This window comes from Heloderma suspectum, chromosome 2 (assembly GCF_057233095.1).
Source record: "Heloderma suspectum isolate Gila_16-S chromosome 2, 16-S_ref, whole genome shotgun sequence".
Classification (NCBI taxonomy): Eukaryota; Metazoa; Chordata; class Lepidosauria; order Squamata; family Helodermatidae; genus Heloderma; species Heloderma suspectum.
The window spans coordinates 225,928,125-225,948,415 of record NC_139459.1 but is presented as its reverse complement, the minus strand read 5'-3'; the positions used below and the strand labels follow the sequence as shown (position 1 = coordinate 225,948,415).

The following is a 20,291-nucleotide window of genomic DNA, read 5'->3' as shown; positions in this document are numbered from 1 at the left end:
TAGAGCTAAACCTTTCAGCTTCTGCCCTCATCACTAGCTGTGATACCATCATACAGACACACACTGCAAATACTTGAGCACCTTTTTAGTGGAAAGGCAGGCTATACATTTAATAAATACATAAATAAATACTTATAAAAGCTACAGATGGCAAGCAACATCTACAAAGAGCTATTTCCTTCTGTGTGAGAATTAACAGGAGATGACTCTTCTAGGATGAAGATGAGCCATCGCCTGTGATGCTTGTGGGTATCATCAAAAAACAACTAAAATATACTTAGAACTACAGGGTTTTTTTCTCATACACAAATGTGTGCAGATTTAATTAATCAGTCAACAAAACATCATATGAATACTTAATTCATATTTCTTTAACTGCGTGACAGACCTAGGTATTACTCTTTTGCTCTGTTTAGTGTGCAGAAGCACAAAGTTTAATTCATTTGCAAGCAATCCACAAGGCTGATAAGCCTCTCTAATGCCATGGCAAAGCTCTCTAGGAACCTGCCCTCTTGAACCACAACATACAAACTTTATGTCAATCTTTTAAAATCAAAATGGTTCATAATCGTAAGATCTTTATTGTTTTCCTTTTAAAATTATAATATAGAATAATTATTTTTCTGGTTACCTTTCTCTATGAAAATAATGCATTTTGTTTCCCTGCAAGCAACAGCAGTAGAACTTACAGAGGGAAAACAATTAAAAATTGCTTATGGTTTTATTGCAAGCATCATTATTTGACCCCTGCTCTCCTCCCCACAGAAAACCTTAAGAACTTGGAAATCATACAATTTTGACATCTGAAAGCTCAGGAATAGGATTTTGACAGGTGTATGTGTGTGATTCTCCTATTCATTGTTGCATTTTAACCCCAAACTTCTAAATTTCCATTGCTACAACTTCCACAAAAAAGGGCTTGCATATTCAACCCCTTGTTGACAGAATTATTTTCTCAATCTGCTGCTATCTATACCTTTTACTTTTTTTATAGTAAGTCTACAGAATTCACACAATTTACTCTAGGGAAAGATCTCTCTATTTTGTTTCATCCCTTGTCAAGAACCCCATGTAACTTTAGGGTTTTGTAAACTGTGTGAATTGAGCTGAATAGAGTAACAAGTTTGGTTTTCTCCCTTGCACATTCCTTTTATTTGAGGTACTATTTCAGTAGCTACACACTAGGTCTCTTCACTGGTACACCAGCATCTATGGCTGTTTTGGCAGTATAGAAAACCACCTTCCCCAACCTGGTACCTTCCAGATGTGTTGGACTATAACTCCCATAATCTGTAGCCAGCATGACCATTGATGTGAGTTGTAGTCTGACACATCTGGAGGGTACTAGGTTGGAAAAGGCTCCTCTAGAAGGTAGAAGTTTTGGGATCAATGAGGGGCCATAGCTCAGTGGTAGAGCACGTGCTTCGCATGCAGAAAGTCTCAGGTTCAATCTTCAGTACCTCCAGGTAGGACGAGGAGAATCCTGCCTGAAACCTTGGAGAGCCACTGCCAGCTAGATGGATCTGACTCAGTCAGAAGATTCCTATGTGCCTAAATTTATCAGAATCAGTTTGGCATCCCTTCATGCTTTTTACCACTGGTCTTTTTCCATCTCTTAACTGCTACCCTAGATGTTCTGTGACTTTTCTTCCTTCCCTCACTTTCTCATTTGTATCTTCTCTTTGCGGGCTTTTAGCCTCTTTGCAAGTTGCTGCTTGGGTTTTGTCTTCTGCAATACAAATATCTGTCCTCTTTCAAGATCCAGTTAACTGCAGGAGGCAAATAATAAATTAGTTCATCCAATTGCGTCAATGCAAAATGACTCATAACTCTGACAACAAACCCATTTGGTGAAGGGAGGTAACAATCGGCATGCAAAGACTGGAGAAGTCATTAGTTAAAAGCCGTTTTTGTTGTTTTGTCTTAATTTTATTTTATTGAAAAGAGAAAAGTAAAAGCCCACGCATATGATAACTCAAATTATGACTCTATTGGCCCTTGATTTTCCAGCCCCACATTTTTGGCTATGTGCCCAGTCACATATTGTGCAAAAAACCCAAACAAACAATAATTTGACACTTACTAAAACGGAGACCTGAATTTTGTCCACAATCTTTATTTTTGGATTCTGGACAACTTTCATTGTATAAACAACTAGGCTACACTTCAGCCATGAGATAAAAGTTCTAGGAGTTTTTACACAGCTTTGGAAAAAGGGAAGCTTTGCTCTCATGCCCTTAAACCCATGAGGCACAGAGCAAATAGCAAGACCCAGAAATTGTCCAAAGGGTGAAACCCAGGTAAGCTAAGAGTTGTTTGCCTAGACATCTTCAGCAAGCCTATGACAATACAGGGGTAGCCTTCCCCTGCATGAGAAACAGTGCTAAGAAGTTTATAGTGATTTCCTGGTAGAAACCCTGGTAAGAGGAAAGAGGAAGTGGATTGGAACCTGGATCAAGATTCCTTTGGCTTCCAAGGCTCCTTCACACTGGGCTTTTATCCTGCGATTGACGTTGCTCCTTCACAGAAGTTTGCGGGCTCTTTACATGATGCCGTGACCCTGTGGCACTAAATGCCCTTTGTTCTGTTTTTAAATAGATCGCAGATAATGAGCCATCAAATTACTCTGTTGTGTTCCACTTCAGTTTCCTCCATCAAAAGAGTTAAAGCGGGAAGAAGAGGAACAAGATCAGTGAAAGATAATGGACGACTCAGATACAGGAAGGGGAGGGGGGAAGGGGAGGGGGAGAGGGAGCATGTGTAAAGGGAGTCAGTTGTGATCCTGCATTTAAAACAGAAGCAGAAAGCCCCATTTTAAATGCAGGATTTTAGGCTGGTGTAGAAGTGCCCCCAGTCTGGGAACACTTGTGTCCCTAAGACAAAATTCAGTCTATCTAACGAAAGGGTTTTGAAGAAAGAGGAAGCGGACATGTTTCCACCTCAGTCTCGCTCTGTCTCCCCCTCTTTCTCTGAGCTTCATTCAATTCATTCATTCTTTCTCTGACCCAGTGCTCAAGATTCTTTCGTATTCCAGCATGATCAAGAATTGGACTCCACAGTGGGGTTATGCATATAGGAAGAGGCTGGATTCTCTCTCTCTCTCTCTGTGTGTGTGTGTGTGTGTGTGTGTGTGTGTGTGAGGGAGCAGGTTTAGCCCACTGCTGTGATGGCCCTTTCTAGGCTATTTATTCCCCCCCCCCATATATGTAAATGGCTGCCATTCATTGCTATAGGGACAAATAAAGTGTTGATGTTGCAATGAGAGCAAAGCCTGCTTTCTGCCACTGACATTGGGTAGCTTGGTCCTCCCTGACAGGAATCTCATAGACAGATGCAATGTGTCTCTGCACACGGAGCATAGAAATGCAATGCATATCCCAGGTGCCCTTGCCCTCCACATAAATGCTTCCTTTCATAATGATGGGCATTTTGCTTGAATATTTTGTTTGCTGGCTTAGATGTTTTCTGTGCTGCCCTTCATAAGGGGCTGGAACCAGCTTCCTTATTGTGCCCACGGAACAGATACCACTGGCTGAAGTGGACTTCTGCTTCGTCTTCTCCTCCCTGTAGCCCCCGGCGCATCCTCTAGATTTGCTGTGGAGGATTGGGAGGGCTGTGGAGGGGGAGGAGAGGAACCAAAAGTCCCCTTCCACCAGCAGTACCTGTTCCACGGACACAACGAGGAAGCTGGATCCAACCCAAGATACATGCCAGGGTAGTTCATAATAAAGAGTAGGCACTGTTGGAGAGTACCAGAATTTGCTAGGCTGTTCAGGAAACTGTCTTATATCGAGAAGGAGGAGATTATGCCTATGGATGAAGCAAAGGGGGCTCATTGCTCAAAGAGAATGTGTGTGTGGGGCGGGGGCACGAAACAGAGAAAAGATTCTGTTTTGCCCTTCTTTTGATTCCGTATGTGCTGACACCAATGTGACAAATTACAACTCCGGTGCAAGTTCTGTTAGCACATCCTCTGGACATGGATGAACCTCACTAGTGGTCCATTTCATAACTAGATGTTCTCTGACTGACCACTTTAATTGGAAGTACATTCAACTGAAATCAGTGGGACACAGTTCCAAGTAAACGACTTTAGAAATACTGTGCAAAGTCAGCAGATGCATCTCTGTCATCTCTTGAGCTTCTCACAGAATGCGTTCAGATACTGGGCAGGCTGTGCTTTTCTGCTAGCCCACACTCCTCTTTCTAAGAGAGCCATAATTTCTAAGCCATCTCCATACAACCCCACCCCTAACTTACCCCTGCTTAGGTTATCACCTGTATCTTTGCTGTGCTGTACCCTCCCTCATTTCTCCTGCCACAACCTGACCTGTGATAGAGACTGGCAATTTCTGTTGGTTTTCATTATTTGTTTTCAACTGATGCAATAAAAAAATAGAACAGTGGCTAATTCTGTGTGGTTATTTTTGTAGAACTTTGTTATGAGGGCATGATGCTGACCAATGTTGTTTGCTGTGCTCATTTGGCTTCTGTCTGTTTCTGATTGCAGCACTGAAAAGCCCCTCTCCCTTCCATGAGCAAAAGAAGTGCTTGGAAAGAGCCAAGGTAACCCTGGGTAGGCATCTGAGTGGGTGGATGGAGATGACATTGCTTTGGCTAAGGGCCTGCTTAGACTGTTGGCGGCTCAGGAAAGCCTGGTGCAGAAATGTGATTGAAAAGATTGTAATCACGATAATGTATAATGTATTTCATTAGGAATTGCTCCTATACATATCATGCAGAAAGGAGATGTACAGAATACCTTCATGGGGTGCTAAATTTAGGAATTAGCACATAATCTTATGAGGAAGTGGATGCAGGCTGCACAAAAAAAGCCCCAGAGTTGAACCTTCCATCTGCAGTACACCATCTTGCCATTCTCTTCTTGTGACACTGCAAAGTGCTTTTGGGCTGTTGACCAGTGCGCTGTCTCCTGCTGGCACTAGTTATCAAGCAGACTTTAGGCACTGTTAATCACAGCTAATGGCAAAGATAAGATTAAGAGCCCATTTCCCCCCCAAAGTGGAAGAACTGGTGATCAGGCCTCATTTAGAGGAACTACTACAATACATTCCCAAGCCTTCCTTGCTACACAAGGAACTAGGTCTCCAGCCAACCTAGCCAGGGTTTTTACCGAGAGAGGATTTTGTCTTGTTCAGCTGCTGTTTCTGTGCTTGGATGATATAAACACTGGCACTGCTGTGGAGGCCAAAGGTCTAATGCTCTGTATCAGCTGCTGTACCTATGGTTCCCATCCCTCTTCATATACTGTACAGGAACCCCATGGCAATGCAGTGCCTACATCAGGAAGCTCCAGGGAATATTCAGAAAGAGTTCCCCCCCGTGTTTAACGGATGATGGCCCTTCCTGTGTTTTCTGATGACCGAAATTGTCTTCCCTGCCCATCCAGACTTACTTTCAAAGAAAAGAAATAGTGCCCCAGATAACAATGACAGGGAGTCTGATTTTCACCCCAGACCGCCCACCATACACCTGATAGAAAGGGCTGCATTCAAAGCAGGCAGAGACTTCTTTTGCCAATGCAGATACAATGGGACAAACTGGAGGCACTTGTCTGCTTAGAGCAGCCTTCTCAAGGTGCTCCAGACCAACAGGGGCTTTCCTACACAGAGCAGACATGTGGGGTGGACTATCTGTTGTTGTTCAGTCATTCGGTCATGTCCGACTCTTTGTGACCCCATGGGCCATAGCACGCCAGGCCTTCCTGTCCTCTGCTCTCTCCCGGAGCGTGCTCAAGTCCATATTCATTGCATCGGTGATGCTATCTAGCCATCTCATCCTCTGCCGTCCCCTTCTCCTTTTGCCTTCAGTCTTTCCCAGCATCAGGGTCTTTTCCAGAGAGTTTTCTCTTCACATTAGGTGGCCAAAATATTTGAGCTTCAGCTTCAGGATCTGTCCTTCCAATGAGCACTCAGGGTTGATTTCCTTTAAGATTGACTGATTTGACCTCCTTGCAGTCCAGGGGACTCGTAAGAGTCTTCTCCAGCACCACAGTTCAAAGGCATCAATTCTTCAGCGCTCAGCCTTCCTTTATAATCCAGCTCTCACAGCTGTACGTTGCTACTGGGAAAACCATGGGGTGGACTATAGCCTATTGCAGAAGTTCCTGCTTTGCTTGCATGAGGTCCCAGCTTCAGTCTCTGCTACCTCTAGTTAAAGGGTTATCGCAGTGAAGTGGGAGGTTCTTGGGGAGCTGCTACTTGTCACGGTAAGTAATGCTGGCCTAGGTGGATCAATAATATATGGCAACTTCGTAAGGACCTAGAAACCTCAGTTGGCTTGAATTGCTGAGAAACTGTAGTTGTAGTCCACTATCCAGTCCCATTGAACAGGAACACATGGTGCCCCTTATATGTCTTACTTCCTTTGTCCTCTCTGTTCATGGAACAACATCATCTGATTGATCTGTATCAATCTGGAGGAAACTTATTTAAGTCAAGAAACCAGAGGATTGGATCCTCTTACAGTCCCTATGATTCTACATATACCAGAGAAATACATGAACTTCTTTTCAAAATGCTCAATGAAGTTTACAGGTTGGCATTTAGCAAAAACCTGCACACATATAGGAAGATGTCTATACTACATTACTTTACATGAGTGTCTTGCAAAAATTCATGGCCAATGTAAGGAAGGATCTATAGCCCCATGTGAAAAATTAATGTGCTAAGCAGACTTCAAGCAGTCTGAAGTATCTTTGAAGTGCTGTATATTTCAGTGTTCAGGCATAGGTTAATATCTCACTGTCTCTCTTCAAAGGCTTCTACTGGCTGGTTGCCTGGAAGAAAAAAGGATTATATGAGTCGAAAGCCCTAAACTGGATTCATTCAGAGAGCAGAAGTAGAACCAAAAATATATGCTAAGCCTTTATTGAAATTATTGGGAGTGGAGGTGGGGGTGGACATCAGAATATTTCCTAGGTGTTGTAGTTTAGAGGGACTGATGGGAAGCCCGTTTGAAAATCCATGTTCTCTTATCACATGAAATTACATCAATTTAATGACTGTGGATTTAAACAAATACAGCAGTGTTTATGTGGACAAAAGGCAGCACAGGGCTGCAATTATATTCATTCTAGTGAAGTCAATGAATTTACTTTGATATAACTTTGTATGCGGGACTGAGATGCAGACTTTTATCATCTGAGTTAAAAGTAGGGATGTATGAGAGCAAAACAGTCGAACAAGCCCCCTTCACAAGCCCCAAAACGGACATGAGCAGGAGAATGAGTTTCCCAAAATGTTCACAAATTGTCAAGCACGTGGTCGTGGTCAAAAATGCACCAATGTTTACTGAATAAGTAGTTTGCAATTGTGCAATTTTAAAATTGCTTGATTTCACGCTTTAATCTATGGGGGGGGAAGTTGTGCAACTTTGGAAAAATGCAATTTTGGGTGCAATTTTCCCATTCGATTTGCAGAATTTTCCCGTTCGCAAAAATCAGACAGAGATTGCAAAGTACCCTGGTAAACGACATGAGAAGAACCTCAAGCTGACATTCGGAGAATCTGGGTGACCACAAAAATTGCTTATTCACCCATCCCCAGTTATAAGTAAAACAGAATCACAGTGGCTTTAGTACCTATTCTAAGCTGGTGTTTAGTATCATGATTCCTTTATACCAATTACAGGTAACCTATATTCTTGCAAAACTTGCAAAAAAATTCTGGTTTGCGCAAATGGACCTCTTTAAAGATCTGAGTCCTAAGCAAGCAACATTCAATATCCAGATAAAAAAGTGTTGTATGTATTTTTTTAAAGCATAGAACAAAATGCTAAGTAAAATGAATGTAGGTTAGTCTAGGTCTGACTGAATCCTCTCAAAGTAACATTGTCTAATGCACTTAGGTCAAGTTAGTGAGGTAACAATCTCTATTCTTATGTAATGTAGACTGAAGATTATTTGAAGCACAAGATCCGAAACAGATCTGAGCATTCCGAACTGGTTGATATGCACATTTTACAGGGTAAGACTGAGTGCTCCTATGTTAAGAGATTCCTTAGTTGGGTTATCTCCTATATGGTCTCAGCCCCATTACTAACTCTAGCTTTTAATGTGGAAGCTTCTTGTAGCTGTCAAAATCCAAGTATGGAAGGTACTTCACAGTTTTTAAAACAGTAGGATACTTGAGCAAGCAGTGTACTGGCCATATTCCAAATGACCAGATAGTTTGGGACCAATTTACCTGAAGGACTGCCTTCAGCCATATCAGCCTGCCCACACTTTAAGATCAGAACAAGAGGCCCTTTGCATTTGCCCTCTTGTGAGAGCAGTTAGGCAGGCATCCATATGAGAGAAGGCCTTTTCTGCAGTGGCCCCACACCTCTGGAATAAGTTGCCATCGGGGGTCTTCCAGGCCCATCATTGCAGGCTTTTAAGAAGGCCCTGAAAATGTACTACTTTACTCTGGCCTTCCCCTGATTATGTGTTATCAGACTGGGTTGTAACTGCAGTTGACTGTTGTCAGTTTTATTGTATGCTGATGTTTATTATTTTTTTAGAATGTTTGCTGTTGTTGCTGTTTTATTGTATTTCTACTGTTTTTATTGCTGCATCAATTTTTATTATGTGTTTTATTGTTGTATGTCACCTCGGGAGGGCTCCTGCCCTGGAAAGCAGCCAAGAAATATTCTAAATTAATAAATAAGTATGACATTATAGGGGCTTAATCCTATGCATGTTTAGACAGAGAAAGGACTTTTCACCCATGTGTTAACCACTTCATGCACAGCATTCACCTGCCAGTGATCGATGGCTCAGATGGAATCCATGATGGTGTGTAAATGTTGCACATGAAGTGAATCATATGTTGGTTCAGAACTCTTGAATTGTGTTGTAGACTGCAGGGAATCCAGTACAGGTAATACTTCTGGTGCATCTGGCAAGTTGTTTAAAATTAATGAATATCAAACCAGTAGTGGGAGAAGTTCATATTCAGGCACAGCCTTAATCATTGACTTCTGTGGCTAACGGTGGTTAGTTTTTGTCCCATGTGAGCAGTTGTCACTGTATGGTTCAAGTGGGATGCTTTATGTTGCAGCTTTATCCAGGTTCACATTTTTGGAAAGGAAATGGCATGTTTCCTCTTTGCATAAATCGTTCTGACATGGTATGTAGCCTTGGTTTGGGATTATTTTTTTGAAGTGATAAAAGAAATTCTAATTTCACTTACTGGACCTTTGGCATAGGCTGGTCACTGTGTGGAAGAATAGATATTTTCACTGTTTGCCTTACAGATTCAGCTGCAGAAGGGTCCATTCAAGCTACTCAGATGAAACTGAAAAGAGCCCGTCTTGCGGACAATCTGAATGAAAAAATTGCTCTTAGGCCAGGTCCTCTGGAGCTGGTGGAGAAGAATATAATTCCTGTTGACTCAGCTGTGAAAGAGGCCATCAAAGGTAATACCAGGAAAAGCACCTTTAATACTACTTCAACATCCTTTCATAGACACAAAAGGGTGACTGTGAAGGGAGTCCTTTTCAGTGTGATGTACGAAGGTGGGGTTTGTTCCATGAGAATGCTTTTGAAATCATTCCCATGAGGGAACCTGGATCTAGTTGAAGTGCTAGTAGAATTCTATCCTAGACTGGTCCCTTCGTTACTTGCCTGTCCCCTGAAATCCAACATATCTCTTTGCTAGCCGAGCAGGAAGACACTTGATCAAAGCCAGACATGGCCCTGGCAAGATTACCATGCGCATCAGGAATCTTCCTTCCACTGCTCACCCCTCTTCCAGCCTTTCAGGGGTTTTGTGATAGAGTCTGTCTTTCCCAGCACTTTACTTATCAGCAGAAGCCAAGGGTCAAGCGCTTTTGCCTGCTAGATTGCAGGATATTGCACTGGAACACTTTCCAGAACTCCTTGAGTATGCTGAGTGGCAGAAAAGCATCATCTGATATAAGCCACATTGATTCTTGAGGAAGCAAAACTGTTCACATAAAGACGCTTCACTGCATTTTTCTAATTAAGTTGCTGGATGAAATTTTCAAAAAGAAGGAGTACTCTAGAACTATGAAGTTGATGCTGAATTATTTGGGGGCACATTCTTGCAAATTTCTTGAATCACCTGCAATAAACTATGTTCTGCAACACTTGATACTTTTAAACCAATAAACTTAAATAAACATAAGGTTAAAAAAAGGAAGATGTATTCTGAAATAGGGGATCCCAATTACATTCTGCATAGTTGTGAAATTCTGAATAAAATGAAGAAACTTCTAATAATTTCTGACTAAGGCAGAGCTATCCCTGTAGGCTATGCTGGCAAGGGATGATGGGAGTTGTAGGCCAAGCACAAGTTGCCCACCCCTCTTCTACATTCTGAATTTAAATTCTTAAACATCTTTTACCAGGGGTAAGATGGGGATGTTCTTGGGATATTCATGGGTGCAAGTTGTGTCACAAATCAAAGGATATAATAGCACCAGCAGAATCATAAATTTATTTTAAAAAATAATAGAAATAAAAGATCATAATAGCTGTAGAAAATATCCTGTAAATTTCTGTAAAAGTTCCACTGAAGAATCAGAATGTAGTAGGAACTTTGATTATATTTCCAGTAACCAAAGTTTGACACTTATGTACTCAACAGAGTTTTATCTCTGCTCATGTTATGATGTATAACATAAATTCTGGAGCCAGTGCAATGTATTTTTATGTACAATGTATTTTTTGTGTAATTTATTCCAATTGTTGAATTCAGATTTTTATTAGCATGCAATCTTCTGACACCACCTCTCAATTTATGGCTTTCTTTGAGAGTTCTCAGTTGACTATATGGCAATCATATTGAACTTTGCTGCATTTTGTGGATGCTAAATAATTGCTTTGGGGCTTGAATAATGCACAGCTTGAATTACTTATTTTTTTTTACCTATCTGGTATTAAGAAAAAAATACACCTGTGTATGCTGTCATGTGTACATGACAGAAGTGTACAAAATTATGTATGGTGTGGAGACCAGTGGATAGAGAGACATTTTTCTCCATCTTTCATAATACTAGAATCTGGGGTTATCCCATGAAGTTGATCACTGGGAGAGAAAAGGAAGTACTTCTTCACACAGCGCATAGTTAAACTATGGAATTCACTAATACAAGGTGTAGTGATGGCCACCATTTTGGATGGCTTTAAAAGGGGGTCAGACAAATTCCTGGAAGAAAAGGCTATCAGTGGCTACTAGACATGATGGCTATATGCTACCTCCAGTATCAGAGGCAGTATGCCAATGTACTTCAGTTGCTGGGGAACACAAGCTTGAGGGTGCTATTGCACTCATTTCCTGCTAGTGGGTTTCCTGTGGGCAGCTGGTTGGCCACTGTATAAACAGATGCTGGAATGCTAGATGGACCCTTGGTCTGATCCCACATGTCTCTTCTGATGTACTCAGGTGTGAAGATCACTCACTTGCCTTTTTGCTACTTGTATATTTGTTAGAACCCCACTGCCATTCACAGCCGTCATAATCCATTACTGAGGGGTTTTTCCCCCCTTCTTTCCTAAGGTACGCAGGCGAGCTTCTCCAAATCCTCTGATGCCTTTGCTTTTGAAGAGGACAGCAGCAATGATGGGATGTCCCCAGAGCAAGTCAGAAGTGATGATTCCCAGGGGTCCACAGAATCAGCAGCAAGAACCAACTTTTCCGAAGCAGCATGCCCCTCAAAGTCAGGGACAACGCAGGTAAAACAGTATTTCTTACTGCAGACGCTTCAGATCTCAGAAGACATTGTTTGGCTCTATTAAATGATCCCATATCAGGAGAATAAACATTGTTTAAAAGGACACTATCTTTAGGTTTGCGTGCAGTCAAGTGCTCCGTGGAAACAGACAAATGAGGAAACAAGCTTTGCGGGGTCAGTAATGGTTAAAATCCAATTCAGAGGGTGCTTCCAGATGAAGCTTTTATTGTGCAATTGCCCTGCTTCCTTCACAGCATTTTACTGGGGGACCAGGTGACATCATCTGTCACTTGTAACCCTTCCATGTTTCCCTCTACCCTTCTTCTGTCTTTTTTCCTTTCCACAAAAAGAATCAGTTAAGGAGGAAAAGACAGAATAGCTACTCAATATTGAAGTATTGAAGCAGGCAATTGCACACGAAGGGCCCACCACCAATTCCATTCTACAAGCAGCACCCACTGTTTGTGCAATGAGGATTTAGCTCTTCCTCTAGGAACCAGAAACAAGCCGAAATGCTCTTTACTGCAACAAGGTGGGTCAGCAGAGCTTGCATAAGGGAGCTCTGCCAACCTGTCCCACTCCAGAAACAAGCATTTCCACTTCTTTGGGGAGCTTCCTAGAGGAAGCACTAGATCTCTGTTACACAAGCAGTGGATGCCGCTTGCAAAACGGAATTGGTGGGCTCTGCCTGTGGAACAGCCCATTTGGATACCACACAATGTCTTCTGATTAGTTGCACTAAGACCCTTCCTTCTGGAAGCACCTAGAGAAAGCTTTCCAGTTCAGGCCCTGTTTTGAAGGGCTTCTCCGAGGAATGCTGCTCCATGAGGACTACTGGGGCTCCACAAGATCTTCTTGCCAGGAGGGTCTCCTGTGAGAATGTGCTTCCCCCTCCCCTGGGCAGTTGTTCAAACCAATCTGAAGGCAAAACAACAGGGAAACACCTCTGTTGCTTTGCCTAAGGGGCTGCTTTCAAGGCTCCCCCTGGTACAATGTGGAGGTTGAGCAAAAGCCCAAGTGAGTGTGTGTGGGGGGAGACACTTGGACTTGCCTAAGCATGTCAGGATGTGCGTTAATTTTTAACAGGCTAGGTCATTTTTATGAGTTCTGGGCTAGCTTAGGAAATGATCTGAGTTCTTCCTGATTTTTTTGTTTTGTTTTGATGGGGGAGGGAAACTTGGATCATTTCTGAGTTAATTCAAGGCAAGCAAGGGAGAGTTCACCTACATCTATAGACACCTACTTGCAGTGTAGTGGTAGTATCCTATGGGATCGTGATGATTATATGGAGCATTGTCTGTAGCCTTTGGCTAGGCATTGAGATGAAGGTTTTGCACCTTCTTTCTCCAGATTTCCAAGTGGTTGCACATGTGATGAGATTGCCTAGGGAGAATCAGTTCTCCACATGGTTAGAACCAGAATATTTCTGTGTTAGCAGTAAGTAGTCATTTGTTTCCACTTAACAGTGTCTGGAGTATCATCCCTTTTAACTACTTTGCTCTGCTGTCAGATTGCTAAGGAGCATGATGCCAACGTCACCATCTTGTACCTGTCACACCTCCTTGTATGTAGGGCATGTGACTAGGCAGCGTTTCTCTCTCTCTAGCCCAGCACGGTGGTTGAGCATTTGACAACTTTTTTTTTGATGGAATGTAATTTCTGCCTCCATCTTTCTACCTTCTGTGCACTGGTGACAGCCTTGTTTGCTCACATATGGTGGCATTTGTTTCTTAATTAGTTTTGAAATAAATATTTTTACTGTCGCAGGTCAGTCTGCTAGATTGATAGACAAGTTCTGTTGGGGTTTTTTTGCTCTCCACAGTCCCAGGGATTCAGATAGTGGGCCTCTAGTATGTAATTGTCAAATTGGTCATCTTTCAGGTTTGAATTTTAGTTCCGCTGCCAGAGCTTCTGTTTAGGCTAGCACTCAGTGGATGCTGGAAGTAGACTGAACTTTTATTGTGGATAAGGCAATCAGTGGCTACTAGTCATGTTGGCTATATATTACCTCCAGTGTCGGAGCCAGTATACCTTTGAATGGTTGCTGGGGAACATGAGCAGACGGGTACTGCTGCACTCATGTCCTTCTTGTGGGCTTCCCGTTGGGGCAACTGGTTGGCCATTGTGGAAACAGAATGCTGGACTAAATAGGCCCTTGGTCTGATCCAGCAGGACTTTTATGTTTGTCTATTAGTTAGCGTGATTCTGGCAGGTAGACTGCACAGAGCTGCGTTAAAATTCCACTTCTGTTTGGGATATGCCTCATTTGATAAAATGGGAATCATATTGATTTATTCACCACATCACTGTGAGGCTGGAGAAACTAGCTGGATTCAGGGTACTTGAGACCAAGACTGTGTTGTGCTAAAATCTTCCTTTGTAGCCCTCCTAGACACAAGCTGACCAGTGGCAAGGCAGGTTTCAGACTTCATGACCTAACATAGCAAGCCTGGCTAACAAATGCAACTCTGTGGAGTATGTCCAAAGGTGAAGGCAGACACAGGATAAAAGAAAGTTTAGAGCATGAGTTTGGCTTTGTCCTGACTCTGCAACTGAAAACAGATATGCATTCCTGCAGGCTAGATACTGGCTTAGCCTTCAGTCTTGCCTCCTCCCCATTACTCCAGGAGGGCTTTAAAAAACATTTTTAAGCTGTGGCATATACCTTTATCCATTAATTCACACCCTCGCAATGAGGGTGTTTCCAACTATCCCTGCAGATAGATAGATAGATAGATAGATAGATAGACAGACAGACAGACAGACAGACAGACAGACAGACACATTTGCCCTCACCCCAAGTTAGCATCCCATAGAGTACAATCAGTGCAAGAGCTTCCATTAGAAAAATGGCTGACCCCAGAGGAGGAATATTCCTCTTCTTCGGAAGTGGAATAAGATCCAGTTGTTGGTAAAAAAAAAATACAAAAAAAAAAATACAGTGCATTCCAAAATCTCTTTCCGAGGGCACTGTAGCCTATGGAGGAAGTCAGCTGTAAGGTCAGCCCCTGGTGGTTACATAAAACACAGGGGTGTCCTGCAAAGGATCCCAAGCCACTGTTAACCTGAACACGACATATTCTTGGCTTGGGCTGCCCTCCTCCATTCCAGCGGCTTTGTTACACAGTGTACTTGGCATGGGGCACCTCCATTTTCCAAGCACTTATGGCAGGGAGCCCAACAATCATCCATTTGATTTCCCTAATAACACCAGCCTGATATATGCAATTGGTTTCAGCAATGTAGAAACACTATGACGGGGAGTTTTGAGTCACCAACCAAAAATGCTGATTGATTATGATGGGGATGGAGAAATTGGGGGCCTTCACGGTAGATATTTTTGGTATTTTTTTAAAAAAGTATGTGTATGTAGATTGTGGACTACAGAACAGTTTATATGTATTGCTTAGTGGATTGGATTTAAGGCCAAGTGATGTTCAAACTTCAGGAGTGCAATTCCTTACTTTCCCTACTGGTCATCCATTTCTTTTACCTTCCACAGTTTTAGGCCCATCTACATGTAACCCTTTTCCTGTAGAAGGTTGCTTCTGCCAGGCTACAATCGACACTATGGTTTTAATATCTGTCATGGCTGGCATGTAGATCTTTCTAATTGCATAGAGTTTCTGGGAACATCTGATGCTGGCAAACCACAACAGCAACAGCAACCCTGCTCTCTCAAGGAGATAAGATAACATGTAAATCAGCCCTAGTTAAAAGGAAGGGACTGAACAAAGCCAAGATATTTAGTCCTGAACAAAACTATTTTGGCACATTTCTGTATGCACTTGTGAGCTGCCTGCCTGTGGATAGGTTTCTTGAAGGGATGCTCAATGATGGTCATCAATTGGCATGTGTATATTCAATGGGTTTCTGATTTCAGGGTCATTCCCATGGCTCTGAAAATGATACAGGTGATTCAACACCTCTGCAGAATAGCCAGTCAGAAAGTCCGAAAAGCCTGAATGGGCAGCAGACACCTCCTATCCCTATGGCCACCTCTGCAAAGGTATGATCCTACTCTCTCACTGCTTAGGAAGAAAAATGGTAAAGATTACCTTCTTGCTAGATAACAGCTAGTGCTAACCTGCAATAAGAAAAGCTGGTTTTAGAGATATCTATGGAAGATGAGTCACAGAATCCACTGGTGTTGGTTTTATTTGAAGATGGGAATTGCTGTGATCTGTCCTGGCTGTACCTCCTATCACATATTGGGTTCATTTGCATCCTTGGGCAAATATTAATTAAGCAAAGGGGGGAAATACGATGGTTTAGTGGTGTACAGCTGCATACATTGAAACTAAGCTTTTTAATCTAGTTCCATCTATGGAGCAGACAAGATATTGAGTTAGACCAGGGATGGCAACTTGTGGCTCTCCAGATGTTTAGGCCTGCAACTCTCATCAGCCTGAGCCAGCATGGCCAATGGTGGGGAATGATGAGAATTGTAGGCCAAAACATCTGGAGGGCCACAAGTTTCCCACCCCTGTGTTAGATAATTGAAATGTTTATTATAAGGCAACTTCATATTTTAAAATTTTGTAGTTCATACCTGAATACAAAACACATGAGTGCTGTGTCAAATGTGAAGTGTATTATTAGGTCCATGTCACTTTAAAATACTTGGAACCGGCTGCTGGTAAAGGATCAGGCTGCTGAACCAGAGTATTTTAAAGGAATGTGCGCTGAATAAATGTGTGAACGTGACATGACCTTCACAACTGGTGCCAGTATATTTTGTACCCACACCTGAGCGCAAAAGGCAGAGTAGGAGGGACATCTCTTATGTTCCCGCTCACAACTTTGTTGCTATCCCTAGAACAGCGGCCACTGGCTCACAGTTTTATTGGGTCCTGAAAAAAGTATTCAGCTGTCTTTGAAGAGAGGTTGCCAGACCTTAAGCATGATAGCTTAAGTGGCTAGTCCAGGGGTGGGGAACATGTGGCCCTCCAGATGTTGTGGGACTGCAACTCCCGCCAGCCCTAGCTAGCATAGCCAGTAGGGAGGGATGATTGTAATCTAACAATGGATTGGATCCAGGATCTGCCTTCCGTGAGAGGAAGGGACCTTCCTCGCCCAATTTCTGGGGATCCCCCTACCCCCCATTCCACAGCTCATCCCGTTCATCAGGGTCTCCTGACCCTCTGTGTAGCACTTTTAGGAGGGGCTGCCGAGGGAAGGAGCGGGCAGGGAAGTCCACTTCTGCCAGCACAGTTGATCCAGCTTAAATCTGGATCTAACCCCATATCTGGAGGGCCACATGTTCTTTATCCCTGGACTAATCAGCACGTCAGCCCAAACATATAATGCTCTATGTTGCAGCTGATCTTTCTGCATTTTTATCTGTGCAACAGTCAAAATCATCAAGTGATAGCAAGAATCGCCACAAAAAGCCCAAGGAGATGAAGCCCAAAGTGAAGAAGCTTAAGTATCACCAGTACATTCCCCCAGACCAAAAAGCTGAGAAGTCTCCTCCTCCCATGGACTCAGCCTATGCAAGGCTCCTACAGCAACAGCAGCTGTTCCTGCAGCTCCAGATCCTCAGCCAGCAACAGCAGCACCGGCGTCAGCAGCATTTCAACTATCCTGGGTCACATTCCACTCAGCTGAAGTGAGTTGGTCGTGGAAATGTTTCCTACAGCAGTCTCACCACCCTACCCTGGTTTTGTGCTAAAGCTATGATTACTTGCCACAATGAATTTGGGGCCTGGTCTAGCCCAGGTGGTTCAGGAATCTGGAGTGAGGCCTTCAATGATAAACGGAAGATGCGGAATGGCACATATGGAATAAGGTGGTCCTTAAGGCACCCAGGTCCCAAGTCATTTCGGGTTTTAAAGGTTAAAAGCAGCACCTTGAATGGAGTCTGGAAACAAACAGGCAACCACTGCAGAGTAAACAAAATGGGTGCAATATGGTCTAAACACCTTGCTCCAGGAAGCACCCTGGCAGCAGTATTTTGCACTAGTTGCAGTTTCTGCACATTTTTCAAGGGCAGCCCCATGTACAGTGTGTTACAATAATCACAGTCTGGAGGTATCTAGGACATGAATGATTGCGGTGTGGTCCAGTTTCATCAGATAAGGTTGTGGCTTCTACACCAGGCCAGCTGAAGTTGGGGGAAAGTGTTCCTTGCTACCAGCACCACTTATGCATCCAATCAATGGGAGCACTGGATCAAGAAGCACACCCAAGCTATGAACCTGATCTGTCAAAGGAAGTACATAAAGACAGGCCGTACTTCCAAACCCAAATCAGATGGTCCCCCCAGCAACAGTACTTCCATCTAGTCTGAATTAGGTTCCAAGAATTTATGCCCCATCCAGCCCTTCAGAGCAGACAAGCAGTGGTCTAGGGCAGTGGTCTCCAAAGTGGGGTGCGCAAGACAATCCATTGAGGTGCACAAGCCGCGCAATAATTGAGAAGCCTCCCACTGCCCTGACAAGCTGCCACTGTGTGCAATGATGGCAGTGGCGGAGAAAGCAGGATGGGACGGGCGCTGAGAGGGAAGCTCCGTGGCATTCCTGTCCTATCCTGCCTCCGCTGCGGCCACCGAGAGCAACTGTGCCCGTCTCTGCCAGGCCTGGCAGAGGAAGCCACGGCACTGGAGCAGCTGCCATCCTGCCGAAGGAGAGCAGGAAGGAGATTAACCCTTCCCACTCTCCTGTGGGAGAATGAAGCCAAGAAGAAAGCGTGTGTTATGACAGCTATGTCAGCTATTAAAACCAAGTATCGAAATAAACTGAACTTGGAACCAGACCTTCGAATCACTGTATCACAAAGTGTTACACCAAGATTTTCAAAAATAATGAAGCATATTCAATCACATTACCCTCACTAAAAATATTATTAATAATATTTAGTGAGAGCAAAAAGGGGGTTGTAACATTAAAAAATAAAAAATATATATTTTAAAAATACTGTTTCTTTCATCTTTCTCATCCTTTTTAATTTCTATTTTTGTGTATATTTTATAATGTACATAATACATTAGCATGGTAGTACATGTATATAATTTATAAATATATATATATATAGGAGGTGCATGCTCAAAACGTTTTTACTGATAGGGGAATGCAATCAAAAAAGCTTGGAGACCACTGGTCTAGGGTATCCACCACCACCTTAGGATCATATGAAAAAGATAGAGGTGGATGGGCCATGGGTAATGTAATTTTTCTAAGGGCTACTGCTCCTTGGGCAAACTACATTACCCAAGGGCTAAAATGGCTTTTCATCCTGACATGCTCTTTCCTCTTTCTATGGCGGACTGCTGCTGCCCTTGTTTAAAAGAGAGTGGAAGGAGGGTTTGGGATCAGGGCTGGGTGAGTAATTGAGGGATTTTTCTCTGGCTCAGATTTTATTCCAAGTCCAAGAATTGAGGGTCTTTGTAATGCTCACCTCTTCTTTGAGATGATCGTTATGATCCCATGAAGCTTGTTTCTGTGGCCAAGCCTGGCCTTTGCCAGCATCTCTAGTTTTAAAGTGCTGCTAGTATTCTGCTTTTAAGTCTCTGAAAAACCATTGCTAATACATAGCTATGGAAAGATAGATTAAAACAGCATTTAAGCTCTACTAAAAGGAGGATCAGAACTGTAACACAGGCATAGAGATCTTCATGGAATTCAATGCAGCAAGCTAGTGGATTAATTCAGGTTTATAGACTAACAATAGGTTACCCTGCAGAGGCCGTGTTCTTAAAAAGCTTAAAATCAGATCGGATGGTAGACTTGCTGCACAGAAGTAAGCTATGAGAGTAAGCCCTAATTACTCTCTTGAATTTCTTGAACAAGTTTAACTTTAAACTGTTTTAGAGTTGAAACAGATAAGACAAGAGCAAGATGCCATATGGACTGGGCTGCAGACTCGTCATCTTAACAGTACAGCCAAGAAAACAAGGACTATGACATCTAAAAACAGAAAGAAAACGTTCTGCGCTTTTGTTTTTTAGACAACCAAATGAGCAAATGGCCAAAACCTCAAGCTCTTCCCCAACAACAATCGCCAACAGCCCTCTTTCTCCTGTGAAGGGAACCTTTTCAGGACAGTCCTGCATTTCTTCTCTCAAGCCAGGTCCTCTCCCACCCAATCTGGATGATTTAAAAGTGAGTGTTATGTGTAAGAGTGAATGCAATGAATAAAACTTCCTGTGTCGTGCCTGTAGCTAGGTGAGGAGGCAATGTCTGTAGCCTGCAAACACCTGGTTACCCCTCACCTCTGACATTTCAGTCAGTATTCAAGATTCATCCGAATTCAAACATCACATAATGAAATCGGAATTTTAATTTCAAAATATTGAACTCTGCTTTTTAAGTGCTTTTTGGTCATACAACATTTGAAGATTAAGTTATTTTATGTCTAGTCTCAAACATGGCTCCAGTGACCATGAACCCATCTGAATTAGAGGCTACAGGCCCTGGTGTATCAGAGTTAAGCCACCTTCACAGACCAGATCTTGCAGATCTATATTTGCAAGCTCAGCATGACCCAGAAGCATTGAAGAGGTAGTGTTGCGATGATACCCAAAATATAATATTAGCATAAGCCTAATCTGGCCAGAAGTCCATTGGACATTCAAGCCTGATTTAAACACT

At 42.8% G+C, this 20,291-nt stretch overlaps 1 protein-coding gene across 5 annotated transcripts in view; it reads left to right on the top strand.

The window, feature by feature from the left end:
* MYOCD (myocardin) overlaps nt 1-20,291 on the top strand; it is a 349,938-nt gene that overhangs the window by 319,112 nt on the left and 10,535 nt on the right. For all 5 annotated transcript variants that reach the window (XM_084838304.1, XM_084838301.1, XM_084838302.1 and 2 more), the window contains exons 4-10: nt 4,511-4,566; nt 7,913-7,988; nt 9,259-9,420; nt 11,526-11,701; nt 15,584-15,709; nt 17,055-17,311; nt 19,649-19,802. In XM_084838304.1, coding sequence (XP_084694430.1) covers nt 4,511-4,566; nt 7,913-7,988; nt 9,259-9,420; nt 11,526-11,701; nt 15,584-15,709; nt 17,055-17,311; nt 19,649-19,802 — 1,007 coding nt within the window. The remainder of the gene's footprint in view (nt 1-4,510; nt 4,567-7,912; nt 7,989-9,258; nt 9,421-11,525; nt 11,702-15,583; nt 15,710-17,054; nt 17,312-19,648; nt 19,803-20,291) is intronic.